The 20,920-nt window shown below is 37.4% G+C and overlaps 2 protein-coding genes and 1 long non-coding RNA gene across 3 annotated transcripts; 2 read left to right on the top strand and 1 right to left on the bottom strand.

The window, feature by feature from the left end:
- Positions 1–5,507, bottom strand: LOC114826969 (uncharacterized). The gene is made up of 2 exons (XR_003776103.2): positions 5,293–5,507; positions 1–347 (listed from the first exon to the last, which is right to left on the bottom strand). It is a non-coding gene; the product is annotated as an uncharacterized lncRNA (long non-coding RNA).
- Positions 5,508–5,656: 149 nt separating this feature from the next.
- LOC103426548 (2-alkenal reductase (NADP(+)-dependent)-like) lies at positions 5,657–8,454 on the top strand. Its single transcript, XM_070804841.1, has 5 exons — positions 5,657–6,029; positions 6,294–6,471; positions 6,903–7,069; positions 7,511–7,593; positions 7,872–8,454. The coding sequence occupies exons 1-5, from the start codon at positions 5,787–5,789 to the stop codon at positions 8,248–8,250; spliced, it is 1,050 nt and encodes a 349-aa protein (XP_070660942.1). The 5' UTR covers positions 5,657–5,786; the 3' UTR covers positions 8,251–8,454.
- Positions 8,455–15,654: 7,200 nt separating this feature from the next.
- LOC103406680 (2-alkenal reductase (NADP(+)-dependent)) lies at positions 15,655–18,674 on the top strand. The gene is made up of 5 exons (XM_008345671.4): positions 15,655–16,056; positions 16,321–16,498; positions 17,136–17,302; positions 17,733–17,815; positions 18,094–18,674. The coding sequence occupies exons 1-5, from the start codon at positions 15,814–15,816 to the stop codon at positions 18,470–18,472; spliced, it is 1,050 nt and encodes a 349-aa protein (XP_008343893.2). The 5' UTR covers positions 15,655–15,813; the 3' UTR covers positions 18,473–18,674.
- The last annotated feature ends 2,246 nt before the right edge of the window (positions 18,675–20,920 follow it).

Below are 20,920 nucleotides of genomic sequence, written 5' to 3' on the forward strand. Positions count from 1 at the left end.
TTTCAATAAAAGAATATTCATAACTAAGGACCGCATCCAAAGTCTCCCTTTATATAATCCCATATATAAACAGTCCCATTTTTAAGATAATTTTTTCAATATTTCTCCAAATATTATTAGCCGAACGTATCCATCTATATGATCGATCCATCCACCAAGATCAGAAATAAAGATATATTTATGTGGCCGGCCATCTCGACATTTTTTAATTAAAATATAATTGTCAAAGTGGGAAAGGGTGACTAACGACTCACGAACGAGACCAGGCCAGGCCACCACCACTTCCTCTTCGTCCCCTCTTGTCTTGTGCTTCAGTTCCCAGTTCCCTCCCTCCCACTCTCATCAATCTAGCAAAGTATGCATAATTAATTAGTAAACATGGCATTATTATATGTATAGCAACTTGCATTAAAACGATAGTTATTATTTAAAAAAATTAGTATTCGGTCACTAGTTAATAATGTTCATTAACTGAGGTATAATTATTTTTCAGATTTTGATCGAAATCCCAAGCTTTAATGTTTAATGAATATAGATGTCATTTACGTAATTTTTTAGAATATATATTAGTAATAATTTAAAATTTTAATACTCACAGCCTTATTAAACTCCTAATTAATTTTCAATTCAAAACATTTCCAAAATAAAAAAGATAAAATGATCTTAACTTAATTAGAGAGACAGACCATTAGTTCACTCCAAAACATCAATATTATCTTAACTTAATCATCAATTTCTAAGTATTAAATTTCAGGATAATATGGGACTAAATGTCATTAACAATAAACTTTATTAGAAGTCGAACCGTGGACTTACGGGACTATATTCTATTTTCTTAATATGGGACTACATGTTAAAGGAGAAGCTTGAAGCTTTAACAATGGAGGATTTCGCACTTAGAGAGAGAAAGAGATTACAGGAGTTTTAGAGAAAAACTGAGAAAGTAATTTTGTATATTTCATTTCACTTAGAATTGCTTACACACTATCTCTTTATATACTCTTCACATTCCTTACAAATTAAGCAAACTCATAACAAACTCATCAACTTAATCTATTGACACTTGACTGCACATCAACCATTGGATTGACCCTGTGCCTTTATACCTTTACATCCCTCATCAATCTCATGCTTACTAGAACTAAGCATGAGATTGGAACAATGATCTTGAAACAGAGAAGTAGACAACCCTTTAGTTAAAATGTCTGCAAACTGCTCCTTGGAAGAGACATGTTGTACACCCAAGTCACCTTTGATAACTCTCTCCCGGACAAAGTGGTAGTCAATTTCAATATGCTTCACCCGTGAATGAAAGACTGGGTTAGAGGATAGGGCGATAGCAGAAATATTGTCACAAAATAACATGGGAGCATCATATAAAGGAACATGAAGATCACACAGAAGTTGACGTATCCAAGAGACTTCGACTGCAGTGATGGCAAGTGCTCGATATTCTGCCTCAGTAGAGGACCGAGACACAGTATGTTGTTTCTTGGAGGCCTAAGAAATAGGTGTATTACCCAAATAAACAATATAGCCGGATGTGGATCGACGATCATTGGGATCCCCTGCCCAATCTGCATCGCTATAGGCTTGAAGTTGTAATTTGCCAGGAGTAAAATGAATGCCATAGTCAAGAGTGCCACTGAGATACCTCAAAATCTGTTTCACCGCAACAACATGAATATCCAGAGGGTTGTGCATAAATTGACAACATTGGTTAACAGCAAATGCAATATCAGGCCTAGTGAAGGTCAAATACTGCAATGCACCAACAATGCTGCGATAGTGTTCGAGACTATGGTAAGGTGAACCATCTGTCTTAGATAGCCTGTGATAAGGAAGGCATGGTGTGGCACATGACTTGGCATCTTGCATATCAACCTTGGCGAGAAGATCTTGAATATATTTGGTCTGAGAGACAAACAAACATGTGTTCTTGTAAGTGATCTGCAAGCCTAAGAAGTAATGTAAAATGCCCAAGTCCTTCATATCAAACTCTTGTGTCAGAGCTAAAATGACTTTAGACATAAGAGATGGATTGCTGCCAGTAAGGATGATATCATCCACATAGAGTAAGAGAATCACAATACCATTGGAAGTTTGCTGGACAAACAATGAAGGATCGGCAAAAGAGGCTTTGAAGCCTAAGCTCGGTAAGAAGCTTGTAAACTTCTCATTCCATGCCCGAGGAGCCTGTTTAAGACCATACAAGGACTTCTTGAGTTTACAAACATAATTTGAAGGATGAGAGGAACAGACAAAACCAGGAGGTTGACTCATATAGACCTCTTCGAGAAGATCTCCATGTAAAAAAGCATTTTGAACATCCAACTGTCTCAAACTCCAGTTAAACTGAGCTGCAAGTGCTAAGATTAATCGGACAGTAGTAGGCTTAACCACGGGACTAAAAGTTTCAGTATAATCGATGTCTTCCTCTTGACTATACCCTTTAGCCACAAAACGAGCTTTATACCGTGCTATAGACCCATCTGGATTCCTCTTAAGCTTGTACACCCATTTGCATCCAACTAAGTTTTTGCCAATAGGAAGAGGAACAAAAGTCCAGGTCTTCTGAGCATTCAAAGCATTTATCTCATCTTGCATGGCAGCATGCCATTCTGAGACTTGACTAGCTGACTTGAAAGAAACCGGTTCCATAACAGGCACAAGTAAGGATGAAACAAAAGCTAAGAAAGTTTTTTTCTTAGAAATCCCACTTTTGGATCTTGTTTGCATGGGGTGTAAGCTCACAGAGGGTACAGGCAGAACCACACTTAGACGTTCTTGTTGGAAATCAGGATCCATAAGGATTGGAGACTGTGTAGGTGCAAGATGAGCTAACAGGGATGATGGTGTCTCTTGTGGAGAAATAACAGGTATAGGGGCAGGTATAGGGTTGGTGGAAGAAGCCAAACACTTTGGAGCTATAGTTGGAGATGCCAAAGACTCTGAAGCACTAGGGGTTATAGAAGAAAACTCTGAAGCTCTAGGGGTTAAATGCACTGATGTAGATGATGGTGGAAATGATGATAATGTGTGTGATTCAATAACATTGTGAAGTGTAACTGATGGTGGTACAATTAAAGAAGGCGTGCTAAGTGATGGTGTAACCTGAGACTTAGAAATAAGATCCAAATAAGGATAAGTATGCTCATAAAAAAGAACATGTCTTGACACGTGAAATTTGCTAGTAATGGGATTAAAACAAATATACCCTTTATATTGACCAGCATATCCCAGAAATATGCACTGTGCAGTCTTGGGTTGGAATTTGGAAGTGTTGTAGGGTTTCAAGAGAGGAAAATAACTACATCCAAAAACCTTTAAATGTGTTAACACTGGGGGTTTTTGAAACAGACAAGTGTATGGAGACTTCATGGTTAAAACCTGACATGGCATTCTGTTTATTAAGTAGATAGAAACTGCACAAGCATGAAACCAAAACTGTGAAGGCAAATGAGCTTTTTGAAGAAGAGTAAGTGCAGTTTCAACAATATGCCGATGCTTGCGTTCAACAAGACCGTTTTGCTCAGGTGTGTGTGGACAAGACTTGTGATGCAAAATGCCTTTTGTTAACAGAAACTGTTTGAACTTGTTACTGGTGTATTCACCATCACCATCGCTTTGGAAAATTTTAATGGCAGTGGAAAATTGAGTTTGTACAAAAGAATGAAACTGCATAAAGGTATGAAACACATAACTTTTATTCATTAAAGGAAATATCCAGGTAAACCTGGTACATTCATCTATGAAAAGTACATAGAATTTGAAACCCTCAATGGACAAAGTAGGTGATGGTTCCCACACATCACTATGTATAACCTCAAAGGGTTTTACATTTTTATTTGCAGGGTATGAAAAAGGAAGTTTAGTAAATTTTCCTTGCAAACAAGAGATACACACATGTTTAGAAGGATCCACAGAAAAAGGAACCTGAGATTGATGCAACATGTGAGAAACAACAAAATTAGATGGATAGCCTAATCTGTTGTGCCACAAATTTGTGTTCACTTGATGACCAAGGTAACAATGCTGCTGTTTGTGTGAGTGAGGTGTCTTTAATGCTTGATTGACAATGGATTATGGTATGTATAATGGAATTAGATATAGGCCAGCTCTACACAGTCCATGAAGAAGAACTTTCCCTGTGATCTTGTCTTGAATCCAGAAAGAGAACTCGTCACATATGAACCTACATTTGTTATCTTTACAGAGCCGATAAATAGACAACAAATGTTGAGATAATTTTGGCACATGCAGGATTTTCTTTAGTTGAAAAGCATGTTTTGGAGTATGCAAAACAGAAGAACCAGTGTGAGATATGGGCAAACCTGCACCACTTGCAGTGGTTATAGTATCCGTGCCAATGAATAGAGTGGCAAGAGTAAGATTGGACAAGTCAGACGTCATGTGGGATGTAGCACCCATATCAGCAACCCAGAATTGCTCTTGAGGGGCAGATGGTTGATAGGTAGCATGCATTGCAGTAATAGAGGATGGTGGAGATCTTCCTTGGTATGAAAAATTGGTTCTGTGGTAACATTGCATTGCAGAATGACCAAATTTCCAACAAATTTAGCATTGCACTGGAGATGATGAAACAGTGGTAGAAGAATGTCTCTGGAAGTAATCAGCAGCAATATGACCTCTTTTGTTTCATATTTGACACACAGGTATGTCATTGCTATGCTCAGGGCAAGTGGAAACATGTGGTCTCACAGGACCAAGTATGCCAGGACTGTTATTAGGACTGTTACCCAAGAACCTAGAATTATTACCAAAGTGGGTTCTGCCTCTTGCTCTTCCTCTGAGATTTGGTCCTCTATAACCTCCAGAATTATTGTGATAGAACCACCAGAATTGTTGTTATAAGATCCACAAAACCAAGAATACCATGATTTTCAAGAAGCAATCGCATTTGATAATGCCAGACTAAGTAATTCGTATCATCTAATTTGACCGTCACAGAGACCGACACATTAGGAATCAAGTGCATAATTGGAGACTGAACTATCTGAAGTTGGGCAGTAGTCACCATACTTTTGAAATTCTTATAGAAACAGGAGAAATCTTGAAGAAATTGAGAGATTCTTGAAGAAATTGAGAAGGTAGGGTTTGCGATCAAATGCATTGCACTTTTCAGAACAGAGATCCAAGATTGTAGAAGAAGAAATTCACAGATACCATCATTCACACATATCATCAAACAGGTCATGTGCAAGAAACACAACCGACTTGTAGATTATAATTCACCATATCAGAGAGGATCGAAGAAAGAAAATGACATACCACGGATTCAGGGAAGTAGTTGAGAAGAGAAGATTGAAGATAGCGGAAGCAACACTTGATCAGGATCGATAAACGCCATCTGTTCCCGGCGAGGATACCATGTTAAAGGAGAAGCTTGAAGCTTTAACAATGAAGGATTTCACACTTAAGAGAAAGAGATTACAGGAGTGTTAGAGAGAAACTGAGAAAGTAATTTTGTATATTTCATTTCACTTAGAATTGCTTACACACTATCTCTTTATATACTCTTCACATTCCTTACAGATTAAGCAAACTCATAACAAACTCATCAACTTAATCTATTGACACTTGGCTGCACATCAACCATTGGATTGACCCTGTGCCTTTATACCTTTACACTACATTCAACAGCAATTCCCATTCCAAATCGCTCATACCGCTCTCCTCGGCTCCGCCCGCCTATATAAAGAGAGGGAGAGAGAGAGACAGCTGGTAAAATGAGATAAGGAAGAGAAATAAGCAGCAATCCATCAATGGCGGCGAGTACAGAGGAAGTGATCAGCAACAAGCAGGTGCTACTGAAAGACTATGTGACCGGCTTCCCCAAAGAATCTGACATGCAACTCACCGCCGCCACCACCAAGCTCAAGCTTCCAGAAGGTTCAAAAGGGGTTCTGGTGAAGAACCTCTACTTGTCCTGCGACCCTTATATTAGAAACCGCATGACCAAGCGTGAACCTGGCGCCAGTTTTATGGATTCCTTCAAACCCGGTTCGGTCAGTCACTATATGTGCCCTTTCCCTTTTGTTCAAGTTTGAAAGTTCGCTTCCTTATGATCTATCATGTAATATTAGTATTGAATAATGTGACCGAGTAGCCCAAGTACTAATCTTGTTGGACAGATAGCCTCGTTTTTCGGATTACAATTTGTTGATGTTTGGGATGATTTAATAATTTACAGTTTGAGACAACTTAGGTATTCGCTGTTGTACTATCTCTTTATTTACCGTTAGATATTGAAATTTGAAATGATGTGGCAGCCTATAGTCGGATATGGAGTTGCCAAAGTTTTGGAATCCGGAGATCCCAAGTTTAAGCAAGGCGACTTCATTTGGGGAATAACCGGGTGGGAAGAGTACAGTGTTATCACTGCAACGGAGTCTTTGTTTAAGATTCAGCACACTGATGTGCCTCTCTCTTACTATACTGGTATTCTTGGTATGTTGCTGTGTATTGGCTATTGCTATTTCCTTTGCCTTGGGATTTATTTCATTTAAAAATTTGTTCTGCCACAAGGATCCAGCCTATCTCAAGTCTTGTATCTCTAGTTGTATTCTGCCTCCAGTGACCTCTATCATACTAAAAATGTGAACTGATTTGTTGATTCTCACGGCTCTTTGTAAACTATATCTTCACAAACCAATGCAACATATTCCTTTTCATAATAGCATTTTGATTTGGAAGTACGGAAATGATTTAGCTTACATAATCAATTGGTCCTATGCATTTGTAGCATTGTTCTTTGATTGTATGCAATTGCTGAAGTGATCCATCCTTAATAATTCAACCAAATATTTAGTTTTATGGGTTTGTAATGCATGATATATTTACTTGATGCTACGCTCATCTAATGTATTCATTTTATATAGGTATGCCTGGAATGACTGCTTATGCTGGTTTTTATGAGGTCTGCAATCCTAAGAAGGGAGAGACGGTCTTCGTTTCAGCAGCATCTGGGGCGGTAGGTCAGCTTGTTGGCCAATTTGCAAAGTCGTTGGGTTGCTATGTTGTTGGAAGTGCTGGAAGCAAAGAAAAGGTCAGTTATTGCAAATTTAGTGGTCGATTGCAACTATATCTTAGATGGCATTTCTGTGATTGTGATTCAATCGGATGATTATTCTTGGTTTAGAAACATGTATTAAGTGATGTATGCCAAATTGGCAACAGAGAAATTTTGACTAATCGAAATGGGGAAAATTATGAGAACTTATTGGAATGTACAGATATTGGTGACCCTTTATCTTCATAATCAAGTGCGTAAAATTCAGCTTTGACCTGTTTTCAACCTCCTGCCTCATTTAGTTGGCAAATTGTTCGTATCATATGATACCGCAAGCATATGCTACTTAGTAAATTACAGAGAAATGTGCATCTATGAGCTTTTTTGGTCTCATTCCTACAGTTTTCCGTATTTCAAATGACAATGTTTTAACCATTCTTGCTGTATTTTAACATGTTATATCATTTCTGAGGTTAGGTTGATCTGCTGAAGAACAAGTTTGGGTTTGACAAAGCTTTCAATTATAAAGAAGAGCCTGATTTGGATGCAGCTTTAAAAAGGTCAGTATTTATATGTTGATCAGAATCAAACTATTATTTTAAAGCTTTTACATGTGTCTTAATTACGAGGGGAAAGTCCAATAAAGGCATTAGCAATCTCTAAAGTCATGCTTTAGTGATTTAGTCCCCAATTCCTAAAACAGAGAAAAAGTAAGTTGAAATGTGACGGTGGGAGCATGTGGCTGTTGAAGAGATACTCACGTCTTTGTCCTCTTTGTAGATATATTCCATGGTTTTCGGTGTTTGCTTATGGTCTAAATATGTGATTTGCTTACCAGATACTTTCCTGAAGGCATCGACATATACTTTGAAAACGTTGGGGGAAAAATGCTTGATGCAGTGCTACAAAACATGAGGCTCCATGGCCGGATTGCAGTTTGTGGGATGGTCTCGCAGTATAACCTTGACCAGCCTGAAGGTTGTCACAATTTAATGTATCTGATCATTAAACAGATTCGCATGCAAGGTTTCGGGGTTTCTAGTTACTACCACCTTTACGGAAAGTTTCTTGAAATGGTTCTGCCGGCCATAAAAGAAGGGAAGATAACTTATGTGGAAGATGTAGTGGAAGGCCTTGAGAGCGCTCCAGCTGCTCTGATAGGGCTCTTTGCCGGCCGCAATGTGGGAAAGCAGGTGGTGGTAGTTTCCCGAGAATGATTTCATTAGGCTCTCCATGGCTCCGAAGTCTCAACCTTTAGCTATATGGTATAGGGTATAATCGTCTACTATGAAATGCAAATGCTTTCTTATGCATTTACAAGTTTATCTCTCTACAGGTTTGTGGCAAGCTTATTATCCCGACGAGGACTGTGCTTGATCCCTCATCTTAATTCTAAATAAATGTCTTGATTTGCTTAATAATATCAAGCACTAAGTCTAGTAGATCTTTCAATTATGTTTTCTTTTTTTTCCAACCTGACCCGCTTTGTCAACTGGTTGACGTGGTGTTTATGGTGAATAAACCAAACACAGCGTTAAGCTAAAAGATAACGCGAACACAATCTGTTAAAGTGGTCCACCTTTTATCAACATGACATGTTAATGCTCAATCAAAAAATTCAAATTTTTGCCCGTGTTTGTGCTGTGTCATAGGAAGTAATACTAGGTAAACCAAATTTGCAAACTAAATAATGTGTCATCAATAAGAAATAACATCATTTTTAATAAACAATAGGATATATGGAAAAACTTTTTTAACGTGTGCTGTCTTTTGTTTTTTAAGAAGAAAAAACAAGAAGGAAACCGTGTCTGGTTAAAAGATGGACGATCAGCATTGGAATCCAAAACTTATTGGTGATAGAACTTATTAATTCCTAACTGAAAAAAAATGGAGTGTCGATTTCTCTTTCGAATTGGACTTCTATTAAATGAGACGAAACTAATTAAGAGAGAAAATGAAGAAGCTAATAAAGAAGCTTTGAATTGCTTTTGGAATTGCTTTTCAAATTGCCTGCCATTTCATTCACAACTTCACGTATTTATATATTTCTATAATCTAATAGTAGCTTTCTTAAAATAATAATTAGGTTATACCATAAACATTGAGGGATGTGATATCCACACACCCATTTTTATTTCTTCCATATTTTTTTGGTTTTTAACCGTCTGATCGGATGAATTGAATAAGATCAACAGACAAAAATTAACAAAAAGCCTATAAAAAGTAAAAATAAGTGTGTGGATAGCACACTCCAACATTGAATTGTTAGAAAGCTTGACTAATACAAACCTTCCACTATATGTGGTGTTTCAAACGTATTAGTTTAAAACCACCAATAAATAAAGAATAGTATTTGTAATTATCATCGGTGTTTGTAATCAACTATTATAATTTAATATTGCCAAAGTACCTGTGGGCTCATGAATCAATTATTATGGTTTAATATTTCCAAGGATCCTCATGAATCATTGTTTTTTTCCATCTGACCGGAACACAAATAGTATACCATGTGTTTTTATACAAGTGGTAGAAAATTGTATTTTTTAAGTTATTAACTTTTTAACACACATATCTCACAATTTGTATAATGACACGTGGTACACCACCTCTTGTTCCCGTCACACTGGAATTTCCCATTTAAGAACCTTAAGCTCCTGCTCAATTTAGGAAAGGGATCATCTATGGTTCCCTTTCCACCAAATCCATCTAGTTTGAGATCTGAGTTGTTGGATTTTGATCCAACGGCTACAAACAGGAGAACCTTTTAAAAGTTATAATAATCCAACGACCCAGATCCCGAACTAGGTGAATTTGGTAGAAAAAGATCTGAAGATGATCCCTTTCCTTCAAGTTAATTCATGAAATGAGGAAATTCTATTTCTGCCTTGTCTCGTCCATACCACTTTCATTTGTCTTGAACAATAAAAATACATGACGTATAAAAAATAAGGTCCATACAAATTGGATCAAACTACAAGGCAAAACAAGATGTAATCCAGCCTATCAAAAATGAGGATGGGCTTTACGTACATCCATAAATAAAATAAAATAAAAGATGCATTTCCCTACAAAAGAGGGAAGAAACATACAAAATCAGCGGCTCCCCCATTTTCTACAACAAAAAGAAAAGTGGAGTCAGTTTAAGAGAAAGTGGCGAAAAGAAAGGCCTCTATCCTCCCCCACGTAAGAACTCTGGAAACCACAGCAAAAAAAGGAGGACGAAAAAAAGAGGGAGACGCCGCAGAAATTGAAGCACACGGGGGACAGAAAAAAGGAAGGGGAGACGCTGCAGAAAAGAGGGAGATCGACAAAAAAAAAAGGACGATAGAGAAGAGCACAAAGGAACAAAAAAAGGAAGAAGAGCAGGACACGGAGAAGACAGCAGAGAAGTACGGACAACAAAGAAGAACAACGCAAGAAAGCAAGGGAGAAACATAAGGAAAAAGAAACAAAAAAAAAGAAACAGCCAAGAGCAGGAAGGTATAAATTTATTTTAAATTTGTTCTTTGTTGTTTTGTTTCCTCTCGACTTTTGCAGGAGAGAAAGAAGAAATTTGCTTTCTTCTTCATCTTTCACCAAAAGGGGAGAATAAGGCTTGCTATCGACTTCCTTTGAAAAGGCCATCTCGTGAAAGACAAAAGGGGAAGGCCATGGGATCCTAACCTTTCTCAAAATTTATTGGGCAAGGCATTACAAAAGAAGGAAATGTTGCTGCCGCTTCATCCTTCGAAAAATATTCCAGGAAAAAGAAGATAGTTTTATTCATCATGTAAAGTGTTGCAGCAAGCTACTAGGTGGAAAAGTCAAAAGAAAAAAGATGTTTTCCTACTATTAGAAAAGTCCTAACAAAGGTACACCTACAATAAAGAGGCTATTGGCTCTACAAAGAAACAAGACAAAAATATGGGCAAGTGTGTTGGGAGGAAATCAAAGCTCCCTAACCCTTTCACGTGATGAAGAGCAAAACAAGTTGGGAATCCATGCAGGTGGTTCTCTAGAAAAAGGGACAAGTTTGCTACAGAACAAAAATTTGCCAAAGAACAATTGATATAGGATTTGAACCCCACCAAAGGAAAGTTGCGGCAAAGAGAAGAAAAAATAAAAAGAAGGGTGGATAAAGCTTCCTGAAAATCACGAACCCACGTGGGAAGTTGTGAAAACTTAAAAGCATGAAAAAAGTAAAGCTTGTTTTGTGAAGGTTTGAAAATTCAAAGTAGGTTCAAAAGAAAAGTATGCATCTCACGTGGGGAAGAAGTGTGGTTATTGAAATGGGAAGTCAAATTATTGAAATTGGAAGACAAGTCCTATTGGAACTTGGAAAGCTCCGAAGCCACATCAAAATTCAAATGGCATGAAGCCACCAAATCCAAACAAAGTAACAAATTTTTAACGAACTACGCCGGTTTGATTCTGTTAAAGATACGTAGGCAGTCTAATATCAAGTTTTAGACGCAACCGTGAAACCGAAACAAATCTCTGGTTTATATATACTAAATTCACTCCTACCATCAAATACCAAAATGGCACGAAGCCGAAGAAAAGTTTCAAAGGGCACGAAGCCGTATCAAAGTCTCAAATGGCATGAAGCCATATCAAATTTTCAAATGCTCCTCGCCCGCATGAGTTGAAATTGCATAAGGCACTATGCTCCTCGCCCGCACGAGCTAAAACTGCACAAGGCATCAAAACGCTCCAATGGCTTAAAGTTCTCGCCCGTACGAGCTGAAACTGCACGAGGCATCAAGACCCAAACACCATGAACTACGAGTGACTTGATCTCTCAAGAGGGTACGTAGGCAATCTAGGGTTCGACCTAGGTGCAGTCACAAAATCAAACAAACATCAAAATCCTCAAGTTACATTTTATTCGAAATAAAATCAAAGGGCATTTCTTTCCCAAAAGAAGGGTTGTAATTAATAGGCGCATAGCCTAGAATGGGTTGAACTCAAATTCATAAAACCCTCTTCGAAAAAATGAACGAAGGTGAAATTGTGTCGAGTGAATTATTTGTTTACATATTATGTACAATTTTTGCTCAACATAATTTTGAGAACAAGAAGTATGGAGACCATGTCCTCAAAAGCCTGTCCTTCATAAGATCACCAAAGAATTTGACACGTTACTGCTGCTCCATTCTTTGAAGACATTCTAGAAAAAAGAGGAACAAAGAAATAGTTTTGTTCATCACGTGGGAATCTGCTCATATAAAGGAAAAGTAAGGTCGATTGAAATTAGAAGTCCCATTGGAATTGGAGACCTTTAAAGTTAAATAAAGAAGTGTAAAGCTTGATGTCAGATTGGTCGTAAGTTTAGGTCTGATGGGTTCGAAATCACATGTTTAAATAGGTTTGAAAAGTTCAAAGAAGAATATAAAACGAGAGAGGGGAAATGCTAACTGAAATCAGCAACTCATATGGAAAATTGCCCACGTGAAGAAGAAGAGGAAAGCTTTAAAGTCACACCAAAAAAAAGAGAAGGATGCTTCCATCAAAAAAATAAACAACAAAGAACCCCGTCGCAGCCGTCGAGTGAAGAAAAAAAGGAAAAAAGGTTGTTGACGATGAGAGGAAAGGGTGGCAAAGTTACATTCGAACAAGTTTAATTCACAAAAAAGGGGAGAATAAGGCTTGCTATCGACTTCCTTTGAGAAGACATTCTCGTGAAAGACAAAAGGGGAAGGCCATGGGATCCTAACCTTTCTCAAAATTTATTGGGCAAGGCATTACAAAAGAAGGAAATGTTGCTGCCGCTTCATCCTTCGAAAAATGTTCCAGGAAAAAGAAGATAGTTTTATTCATCATGTAAAGTGTTGCAGCAAGCTTCTAGGTGGAAAAGGAAAAGTCAAAAGAAAAAAAGATGATTAGAAAAGTCCTAACAAAGGTACACCTACAATAAAGAGGCTATTGGCTCTACAAAAAAACAAGACAAAAATATGGGCAAGTGTGCTGGGAGGAAATCAAAGCTCCCTAACCCTTTCACGTGATGAAGAGCAAAACAAGTTGGGAATCCATGCAGGTGGTTCTCTAGAAAAAGGGACAAGTTTGCTACAGAACAAAAATTTGCCAAAGAACAATTGATATAGGATTTGAACCCCCCCACCAAAGGAAAGTTGCGGCAAAGAGAAGAAAAAATAAAAAGAAGGGTGGATAAAGCTTCTTGAAAATCACGAACCCACGTGGGAAGTTGTGAAAACTTAAAGGGAACTTTAACGAAAAGCTCCCGGTACTGTTCACTTTAATGAAAAACCACATTTTTACACTAAAAAGTCAATCCTGGTACTATACACTTTACCCTTTATTTTGTCCTTATCATTAAAACTCAAAGTTTTCAAGCCCTTTTCATTAGTTTTCCTAAACTTAAAAGCATGAAAAAAGTAAAGCTTGTTTTGTGAAGGTTTGAAAATTCAAAGTAGGTTCAAAAGAAAAGTATGCATCTCACGTGGGGAAGAAGTGTGGTTATTGAAATGGGAAGTCAAATTATTGAAATTGGAAGACAAGTCCTATTGGAACTTGGAAAGCTCCGAAGCCACATCAAAATTCAAATGGCATGAAGCCACACCAAATCCAAACAAAGTAACAAATTTTTAACGAACTACGCCGGTTTGATTCTGTTAAAGATACGTAGGCAGTCTAATATCAAGTTTTAGACGCAACCGTGAAACCGAAACGAATCTCTGGTTTATATAAACTAAATTCACTCCTACCATCAAATACCAAAATAGCACGAAGCCAAAGAAAAGTTTCAAAGGGCACGAAGCCGTATCAAAGTCTCAAATGGCATGAAGCCATATCAAATTTTCAAATGCTCATCGCCCGCATGAGCTGAAACTGCATAAGGCACTATGCTCCTCGCCCGCATGAGCTAAAACTGCACAAGGCATCAAAACGCTCCAATGGCTTAAAGTTCTCGCCCGCACGAGCTGAAACTGCACGAGGCATCAAGACCCAAACACCATGAACTACGAGTGACTTGATCCCTCAAGAGGGTACGTAGGCAATCTAGGGTTCGACCTAGGTGCAGTCACAAAATCAAACAAACATCAAAATCCTCAAGTTACATTTTATTCGAATTGGAATCAAAGGGTATTCTTTTCCCAAAAGAATGGTTGTAATTAATAGGCGCATAGCCTAGAATGGGTCGAACTCGAATTCATAAAACCCTCTTCAGAAAAATGAACGAGGGTGAAATTGTGTCCAGTAAATTGTTAGTTTACATATTATGTACAATTTGTGCTCAACAATTTGCAAGAAAGTTGTCTTTTCTTGCCAATGCAAAAATTTTAATACTTCCAATGTCTTGTTTCATTCATGGACCTTTTGCTCCAAGATAATGTCGTCTCTCAAGCATCTTCTTGCTCCGTCCTTAAGTCATCAACTGAAGGGAGACGAGTGTCTTCGTCAGGATCATCATCCAACAGAGATGGTTCAAAGAGCTTCAAATTCTCGGCATTGATAATTGAGTACATAACCATGCACTGTGGTACATCGAGTTGGAAGACATTATCACCAGTTTGTTTGATGATTTTGAACGGTCCATAACTGATAGCCTTGCGTTTTTTTCCTTCTCCTTGTAACCGCTCCTTACCAAGGTGTAATCATATTATGTCGCCTTTTCTTTGAAGTTGCATGACAAACGATGCTTGTCATGACGACCTTTTATATCGCTATTGAGATTGTTGCAGTCGTGCGTCCACTTCAGGATGAATCTTTTTAATTCGTTCAATCAAAATGTGTTTAGGTGCGTTGATGGGAAGCGGCACCATCCTCTCTAGTTCGAGCGACTCCTCAACAATGGAATATTGTGAGTGGATCCCTTCTTAAATTGCATGTTTTTATAAATTATTAGGCTTGCATGCATTGCATATTTTGTGTTTTATATTATGTTTTACGGATTTCCATATTTATGAATTATTTAAATTGTTTTTACGAAATATTTATGATTTATCGAGTTTGCGTTTTATTAAAGGTTATGAATTATTGGATTCTCGTATATGCAATTCTATTTTCAAATATGGAATCTACGGATTTATGAATATGCGTTATCATGGATTTATGAAACAAGGCTTTGAGCTTGTGAGCTTCGGATTTGATATGAGTTTTTGAGGTATGTTTTTTGTGCTTATCTATCATACATCACATCCACACAACATTGGTATGAAGACGTCTATGGCCATAGGACACTATTGAGAAGATTTATGATATACCCCTAGCTTTACTGGCGAAACCAGTATCGAACAGCTTCACTAGCCACGGCTAGTGTCGGTGTGTGATGTTATATATTTATTCTCTGGCATAACCTAGAGTTGTACAGCTTCACATTTGGGTGATGGGGCTTACCATGTTTCTTCATTGGCGCAACCTAGTGTTGTACAGCTTCACCTTCGGGTAATGGACATGTATTGCCTTCGGGTGATTATGATACCCCTAGAGAGACATACCAAAATAAAAAGGATAAAATTATTTTAACTTAATTAGAGAGACAGACCATTAGTTCACTCCAAAACATCAATATTATCTTAACTTAATCATCAATTTCTAAGTATTAAATTTCAGGATAATATGGGACTAAATGTCATTGACAATAAACTTTATTAGAAGTCGAACCGTAGACTTATGGGACTATATTCTATTTTCTTAATATGGGACTACATTCAACACCAATTCCCATTCCATATCGCTCATACCGCTCTCCTCGGCTCCGCCCGCCTATACAGAGAGAGGGAGAGAGAGAGACAGCTGGTAAAAAGAGATAAGGAAGAGAAATAAGCAGCAATCCATCAATGGCGGCGAGTACAGAGGAAGTGATCAGCAACAAGCAGGTGCTACTGAAAGACTATGTGACCGGCTTCCCCAAAGAATCTGACATGCAACTCACCGCCGCCACCACCAAGCTCAAGCTTCCAGAAGGTTCAAAAGGGGTTCTGGTGAAGAACCTCTACTTGTCCTGCGACCCTTATATTAGAAACCGCATGACCAAGCGTGAACCTGGCCCCAGTTTTACGGATTCCTTCAAACCCGGTTCGGTCAGTCACCATATGTGCCCTTTCCCTTTTGTTCAAGTTTGAAAGTTCGCTTCCTTATGATCTATCATGTAATATTAGTATTGAATAATGTGACCGAGTAGCCCAAGTACTAATCTTGTTGGACAGATAGCCTCGTTTTTCGGATTACAATTTGTTGATGTTTGGGATGATTTAATGATTTACAGTTTGAGACAACTTAGGTATTCGATGTTGTACTATCTCTTTATTTACCGTTAGATATTGAAATTTGAAATGATGTGGCAGCCTATAGTCGGATATGGAGTTGCCAAAGTTTTGGAATCCGGAGATCCCAAGTTTAAGCAAGGCGACTTCATTTGGGGAATAACCGGGTGGGAAGAGTACAGTGTTATCACTGCAACAGAGTCTTTGTTTAAGATTCAGCACACTGATGTGCCTCTCTCTTACTATACTGGAATTCTTGGTATGCTACTATATATTAGCTATTGCTATTTCCCTCGCGTTCGGATTTATTTCATTTAAAAATTTGTTCTGCCACAAGGATCTAGCCTATCTCAACTCTTGTATCTATTATGATGGTACCCGTTGAATGAAATTTGCGAATCATTTTTGTGGGACATGGATTGTATTGAATTCATGTTGCATGTTTGAGTACCGTAATTTACCATTGGACTATTCTCGTGCTGAATTCAGGAGTGAATTGATTGTGTCGTAATAATCTTCTTCTTAAAAAAAGTAGCATTCCCTTACGGAAGGATTCTGTATGGTTGTATCTCTAGTTGTATTCTGCCTCCAGTGACCTCTATCATACTACAAATGTGAACTGATTTGTTGATTCTCACGGCTCTTTGTAAACTATATCTTCACAAACCGATGCAACATATTCCTTTTCATAATAGCATTTTGATTTGGAAGTACGGAAATGATTTAGCTTACATAATCAATTGGTCCTATGCATCTGTAGCATTGTTCTTTGATTGTATGCAATTGCTGAAGTGATCCATCCTTAATAATTCAACCAAATATTTAGTTTTATGGGTTTGTAATGCATGATATATTTACTTGATGCTACGCTCATCTAATGTATTCATTTTATATAGGTATGCCTGGAATGACTGCTTATGCTGGTTTTTATGAGGTCTGCAATCCTAAGAAGGGAGAGACGGTCTTCATTTCAGCAGCATCTGGGGCGGTAGGTCAGCTTGTTGGCCAATTTGCAAAGTCGTTGGGTTGCTATGTTGTTGGAAGTGCTGGAAGCAAAGAAAAGGTCAGTTATTGCAAATTTAGTGGTCGATGTCAACTATATCTTCTGTGATTGTGACTCAATCGGATGATTATTCTTGGTTTAGAAATATGTATTAAGTGATGTATGCCAAATTGGCAACAGTGAAATTTTGACTAATAGAAAAGGGGAAAATTACGAGAACTTATTGGAATGTACAGATATTGGTGACCCTTTATCTTCATAACCAAGTGCGTAAAATTCAGCTTTGACCTGTTTTCAACCTCCTGCCTCATTTAGTTGGCAAATTGTTCGTATCATATGATACCGCAAGCATATGCTACTTAGTAAATTACAGAGAAATGCGCATCTATGAGCTTTTTTGGTCTCATTCCTACAGTTTTCCGTATTTCAAATGACAATGTTTTAACCATTCTTGCTGTATTTTAACATGTTATATCATTTCTGAGGTTAGGTTGATCTGCTGAAGAACAAGTTTGGGTTTGACAAAGCTTTCAATTATAAAGAAGAGCCTGATTTGGATGCAGCTTTAAAAAGGTCAGTATTTATATGTTGATCAGAATCAAACTATTATTTTAAAGCTTTTACATGTGTCTTAATTACGAGGGGAAAGTCCAATAAAGGCATTAGCAATCTCTAAAGTCATGCTTTAGTGATTTAGTCCCCAATTCCTAAAACAGAGAAAAAGTAAGTTGAAATGTGACGGTGGGAGCATGTGGCTGTTGAAGAGATACTCACGTCTTTGTCCTCTTTGTAGATATATTCCATGGTTTTCGGTGTTTGCTTATGGTCTAAATATGTGATTTGCTTACCAGATACTTTCCTGAAGGCATCGACATATACTTTGAAAACGTTGGGGGAAAAATGCTTGATGCAGTGCTACAAAACATGAGGCTCCATGGCCGGATTGCAGTTTGTGGGATGGTCTCGCAGTATAACCTTGACCAGCCTGAAGGTTGTCACAATTTAATGTATCTGATCATTAAACAGATTCGCATGCAAGGTTTCTGGGTTTCTAGTTACTACCACCTTTACGGAAAGTTTCTTGAAATGGTTCTGCCGGCCATAAAAGAAGGGAAGATAACTTATGTGGAAGATGTAGTGGAAGGCCTTGAGAGCGCTCCAGCTGCTCTGATAGGGCTCTTTGCCGGCCGCAATGTGGGAAAGCAGGTGGTGGTAGTTTCCCGAGAATGATTTCATTAGGCTCTCCATGGCTCCGAAGTCTCAACCTTTAGCTATATGGTATAGGGTATAATCGTCTACTATGAAATGCAAATGCTTTCTTATACATTTACAAGTTTATCTCTCTACAGGTTTGTGGCAAGCTTATTATCCCGATGAGGACTGTGCTTGATCCCTCACCTTAATTTTAAATAAATGTCTTGATTTGCTTAATGATATCAAGCACCAAGTCTAGTAGATCTTTCAATTACGTTTTCTTTTTTTTCCAACCTGACCCGCTTTGTCAACTGGTTGACGTGGTATTTATGGTGAATAAACCAAACACAGCGTTAAGCTAAAAGATAACGCGAACACAATCTGTTAAAGTGGTCCACCTTTTATCAACATGACATGTTAATGCTCAATCAAGAAATTCAAATTTTATGTCACCAATAAGAAATTAAATAATATGTCACCAATAAGAAATAATCTCCTTTTTAATAAACAATAGGATATATGGAAAAACTTTTTTAACATGTGCTGTCTTTTGTTTTTTAAGAAGAAAAAACAAGAAGGAAACCGTGTCTGGTTAAAAGATGGACGATTAGCACTGGAATCCAAAACTTATTAGTGATAGAACTTATTAATTCCTAACTTTAAAAAAATGGAGTGTCGGTTTCTCTTTCGAATTGGCCTTCCATTAAATGAGACGAAACTAATTAAGAAAGAAAATGAAGAAGCTAATAAAGAAGCTTTGAATTGCTTTTCAAATTGCCTACCATTTCATTCACAACTTCACGTATTTATATATTTCTATAATCTAATATTAGCTTTCTTAAAATAATAATTAGGTTTTATACCATAAACATTGAGGGGTGTGATTTATTTCTCCCACATTTTTTTGATTTTTGACCTTCGGATCGGATGAATTGAATAAGATCAACGAACAGAAATTAACAAAGAATGTGTAAGAAGTAAAAAAGGGTGTGTGGATAACACACCCCAACATTGAATGGTTAAAAAGCTTGACTAATACAAACCTTCACTATATGTGGTGTTTCAAACGTATTAGTTTAAAACCACCAATAAATAAAGAATAGTATTTGTAATTATCATCAGTGTTTGTAATCAACTATTATAATTTAATATTGCCAAAGTAACTGTGGGCTCATGAATCAATTATTATAGTTTAATATTTCCAAGGATCCTCATGAATCATTGCTCCCCCATTTAAGGAAATTTTTTTCCATCTGATCAGAACACGAATGGTATACCATGTGTTTTTATACAAGTGGTAAAAAATTGTATTTTTTAAGTTATTAACTTTTTAACACACATATCCTACCATTTGTATAATGACACGTGGTGCACCACCTCTTGTTCCCGTCACACTGAAAAATCTCTCCCATTTAAGAACCTTAAGCTCCTGCTCAATTTAGGAAAGGGATCATCTCTGGATCCCTTTCCACCAAATCCATCTAGTCTGGGATCTGAGCTGTTGGATTTTGATCAAACGGTTACAAACAGGAGAACCCTTTAAAAGTTATAATAATCCAACGACCCAGATTCCGAACTAGGTGAATTTGGTAGAAAAAGATCCGGAGAGGATCCCTTTCCTTTAAGTTAAATCATGAAATGAGGAAATTCTATTTCTGCCTTGTCTCGTTCATACCACTTTGATTTGCTAGAAAGTTGTATTTTCTTGCCAATGCAAAAAATTTCATACTTCCAATGTCTTGTTTCATGGACCTTTTGCTCCAAGATAATGTCGTCTCTAAAGCATCTTCTTGCTCCATCCTTAAGTCATCAACTGAAGGGAGACGAGTGTCTTCGTCAGGATCATCATCCAACATAGATGGTTCAAAGAGCTTCAAATTCTCGGCATTGATAATTGAGTACATAACCATGCATTGTGGTACATCGAGTTGGAAGACATTATCACCAGTTTGTTTAAGGATTTTGAACGGTTCGTAACTGATAGCCTCGCGTTTTTTTCCTTCTCCTTGTAATTGTAATCATATTACGTCGCCTTTTCTTTGAAGTTGCATGACAAACGATGCTTGTCATGACGACCTTTTATATCGCTATTGAGATTGTTGCAGTCGTGCTTCCACTTCGGGATGAATCTTTTTAATTCGTTCAATCAAAATGTGTTTAGGTGCGTTGATGGGAAGCGGCACCATCCTCTCTAGTTCAAGCGACTCCTCAACAATGGAATATTGTGAGTGGACCCCTTCTTAAATTGCATGTTTTTATAAATTATTAGGCTTGCATGCATTGCATATTTTGTGTTTTATATTATGTTTTACGGATTTCTATATTTATGAATTATTTAAATTGTTTTTACGAAATATTTATGATTTATTGAGTTTGCGTTTTATTAAAGGTTATGAATTATTGGATTCTCGTATATGCAATTCTATTTTCAAATATGGAATCTACGGATTTATGAATATGCGTTATCATGGATTTATGAAACGA

The sequence above is a fragment of the Malus domestica genome, chromosome 02 (genome assembly GCF_042453785.1).
Source record: "Malus domestica chromosome 02, GDT2T_hap1".
Lineage (NCBI taxonomy): Eukaryota > Viridiplantae > Streptophyta > Magnoliopsida > Rosales > Rosaceae > Malus > Malus domestica.

Bases quoted from the DNA above. Each gene is read 5' to 3' on its own strand.
- LOC103426548 (XM_070804841.1), top strand. From the start codon at position 5,787: ATGGCGGCGAGTACAGAGGAAGTGATCAGCAACAAGCAGGTGCTACTG. The intron at 6,030-6,293 runs GTCAGTCACTAT...ATGATGTGGCAG, and splicing joins ATTCCTTCAAACCCGGTTCG to CCTATAGTCGGATATGGAGT. The intron at 6,472-6,902 runs GTATGTTGCTGT...CATTTTATATAG, and splicing joins TTACTATACTGGTATTCTTG to GTATGCCTGGAATGACTGCT.
- LOC103406680 (XM_008345671.4), top strand. From the start codon at position 15,814: ATGGCGGCGAGTACAGAGGAAGTGATCAGCAACAAGCAGGTGCTACTG. The intron at 16,057-16,320 runs GTCAGTCACCAT...ATGATGTGGCAG, and splicing joins ATTCCTTCAAACCCGGTTCG to CCTATAGTCGGATATGGAGT. The intron at 17,303-17,732 runs GTCAGTTATTGC...TTCTGAGGTTAG, and splicing joins GTGCTGGAAGCAAAGAAAAG to GTTGATCTGCTGAAGAACAA.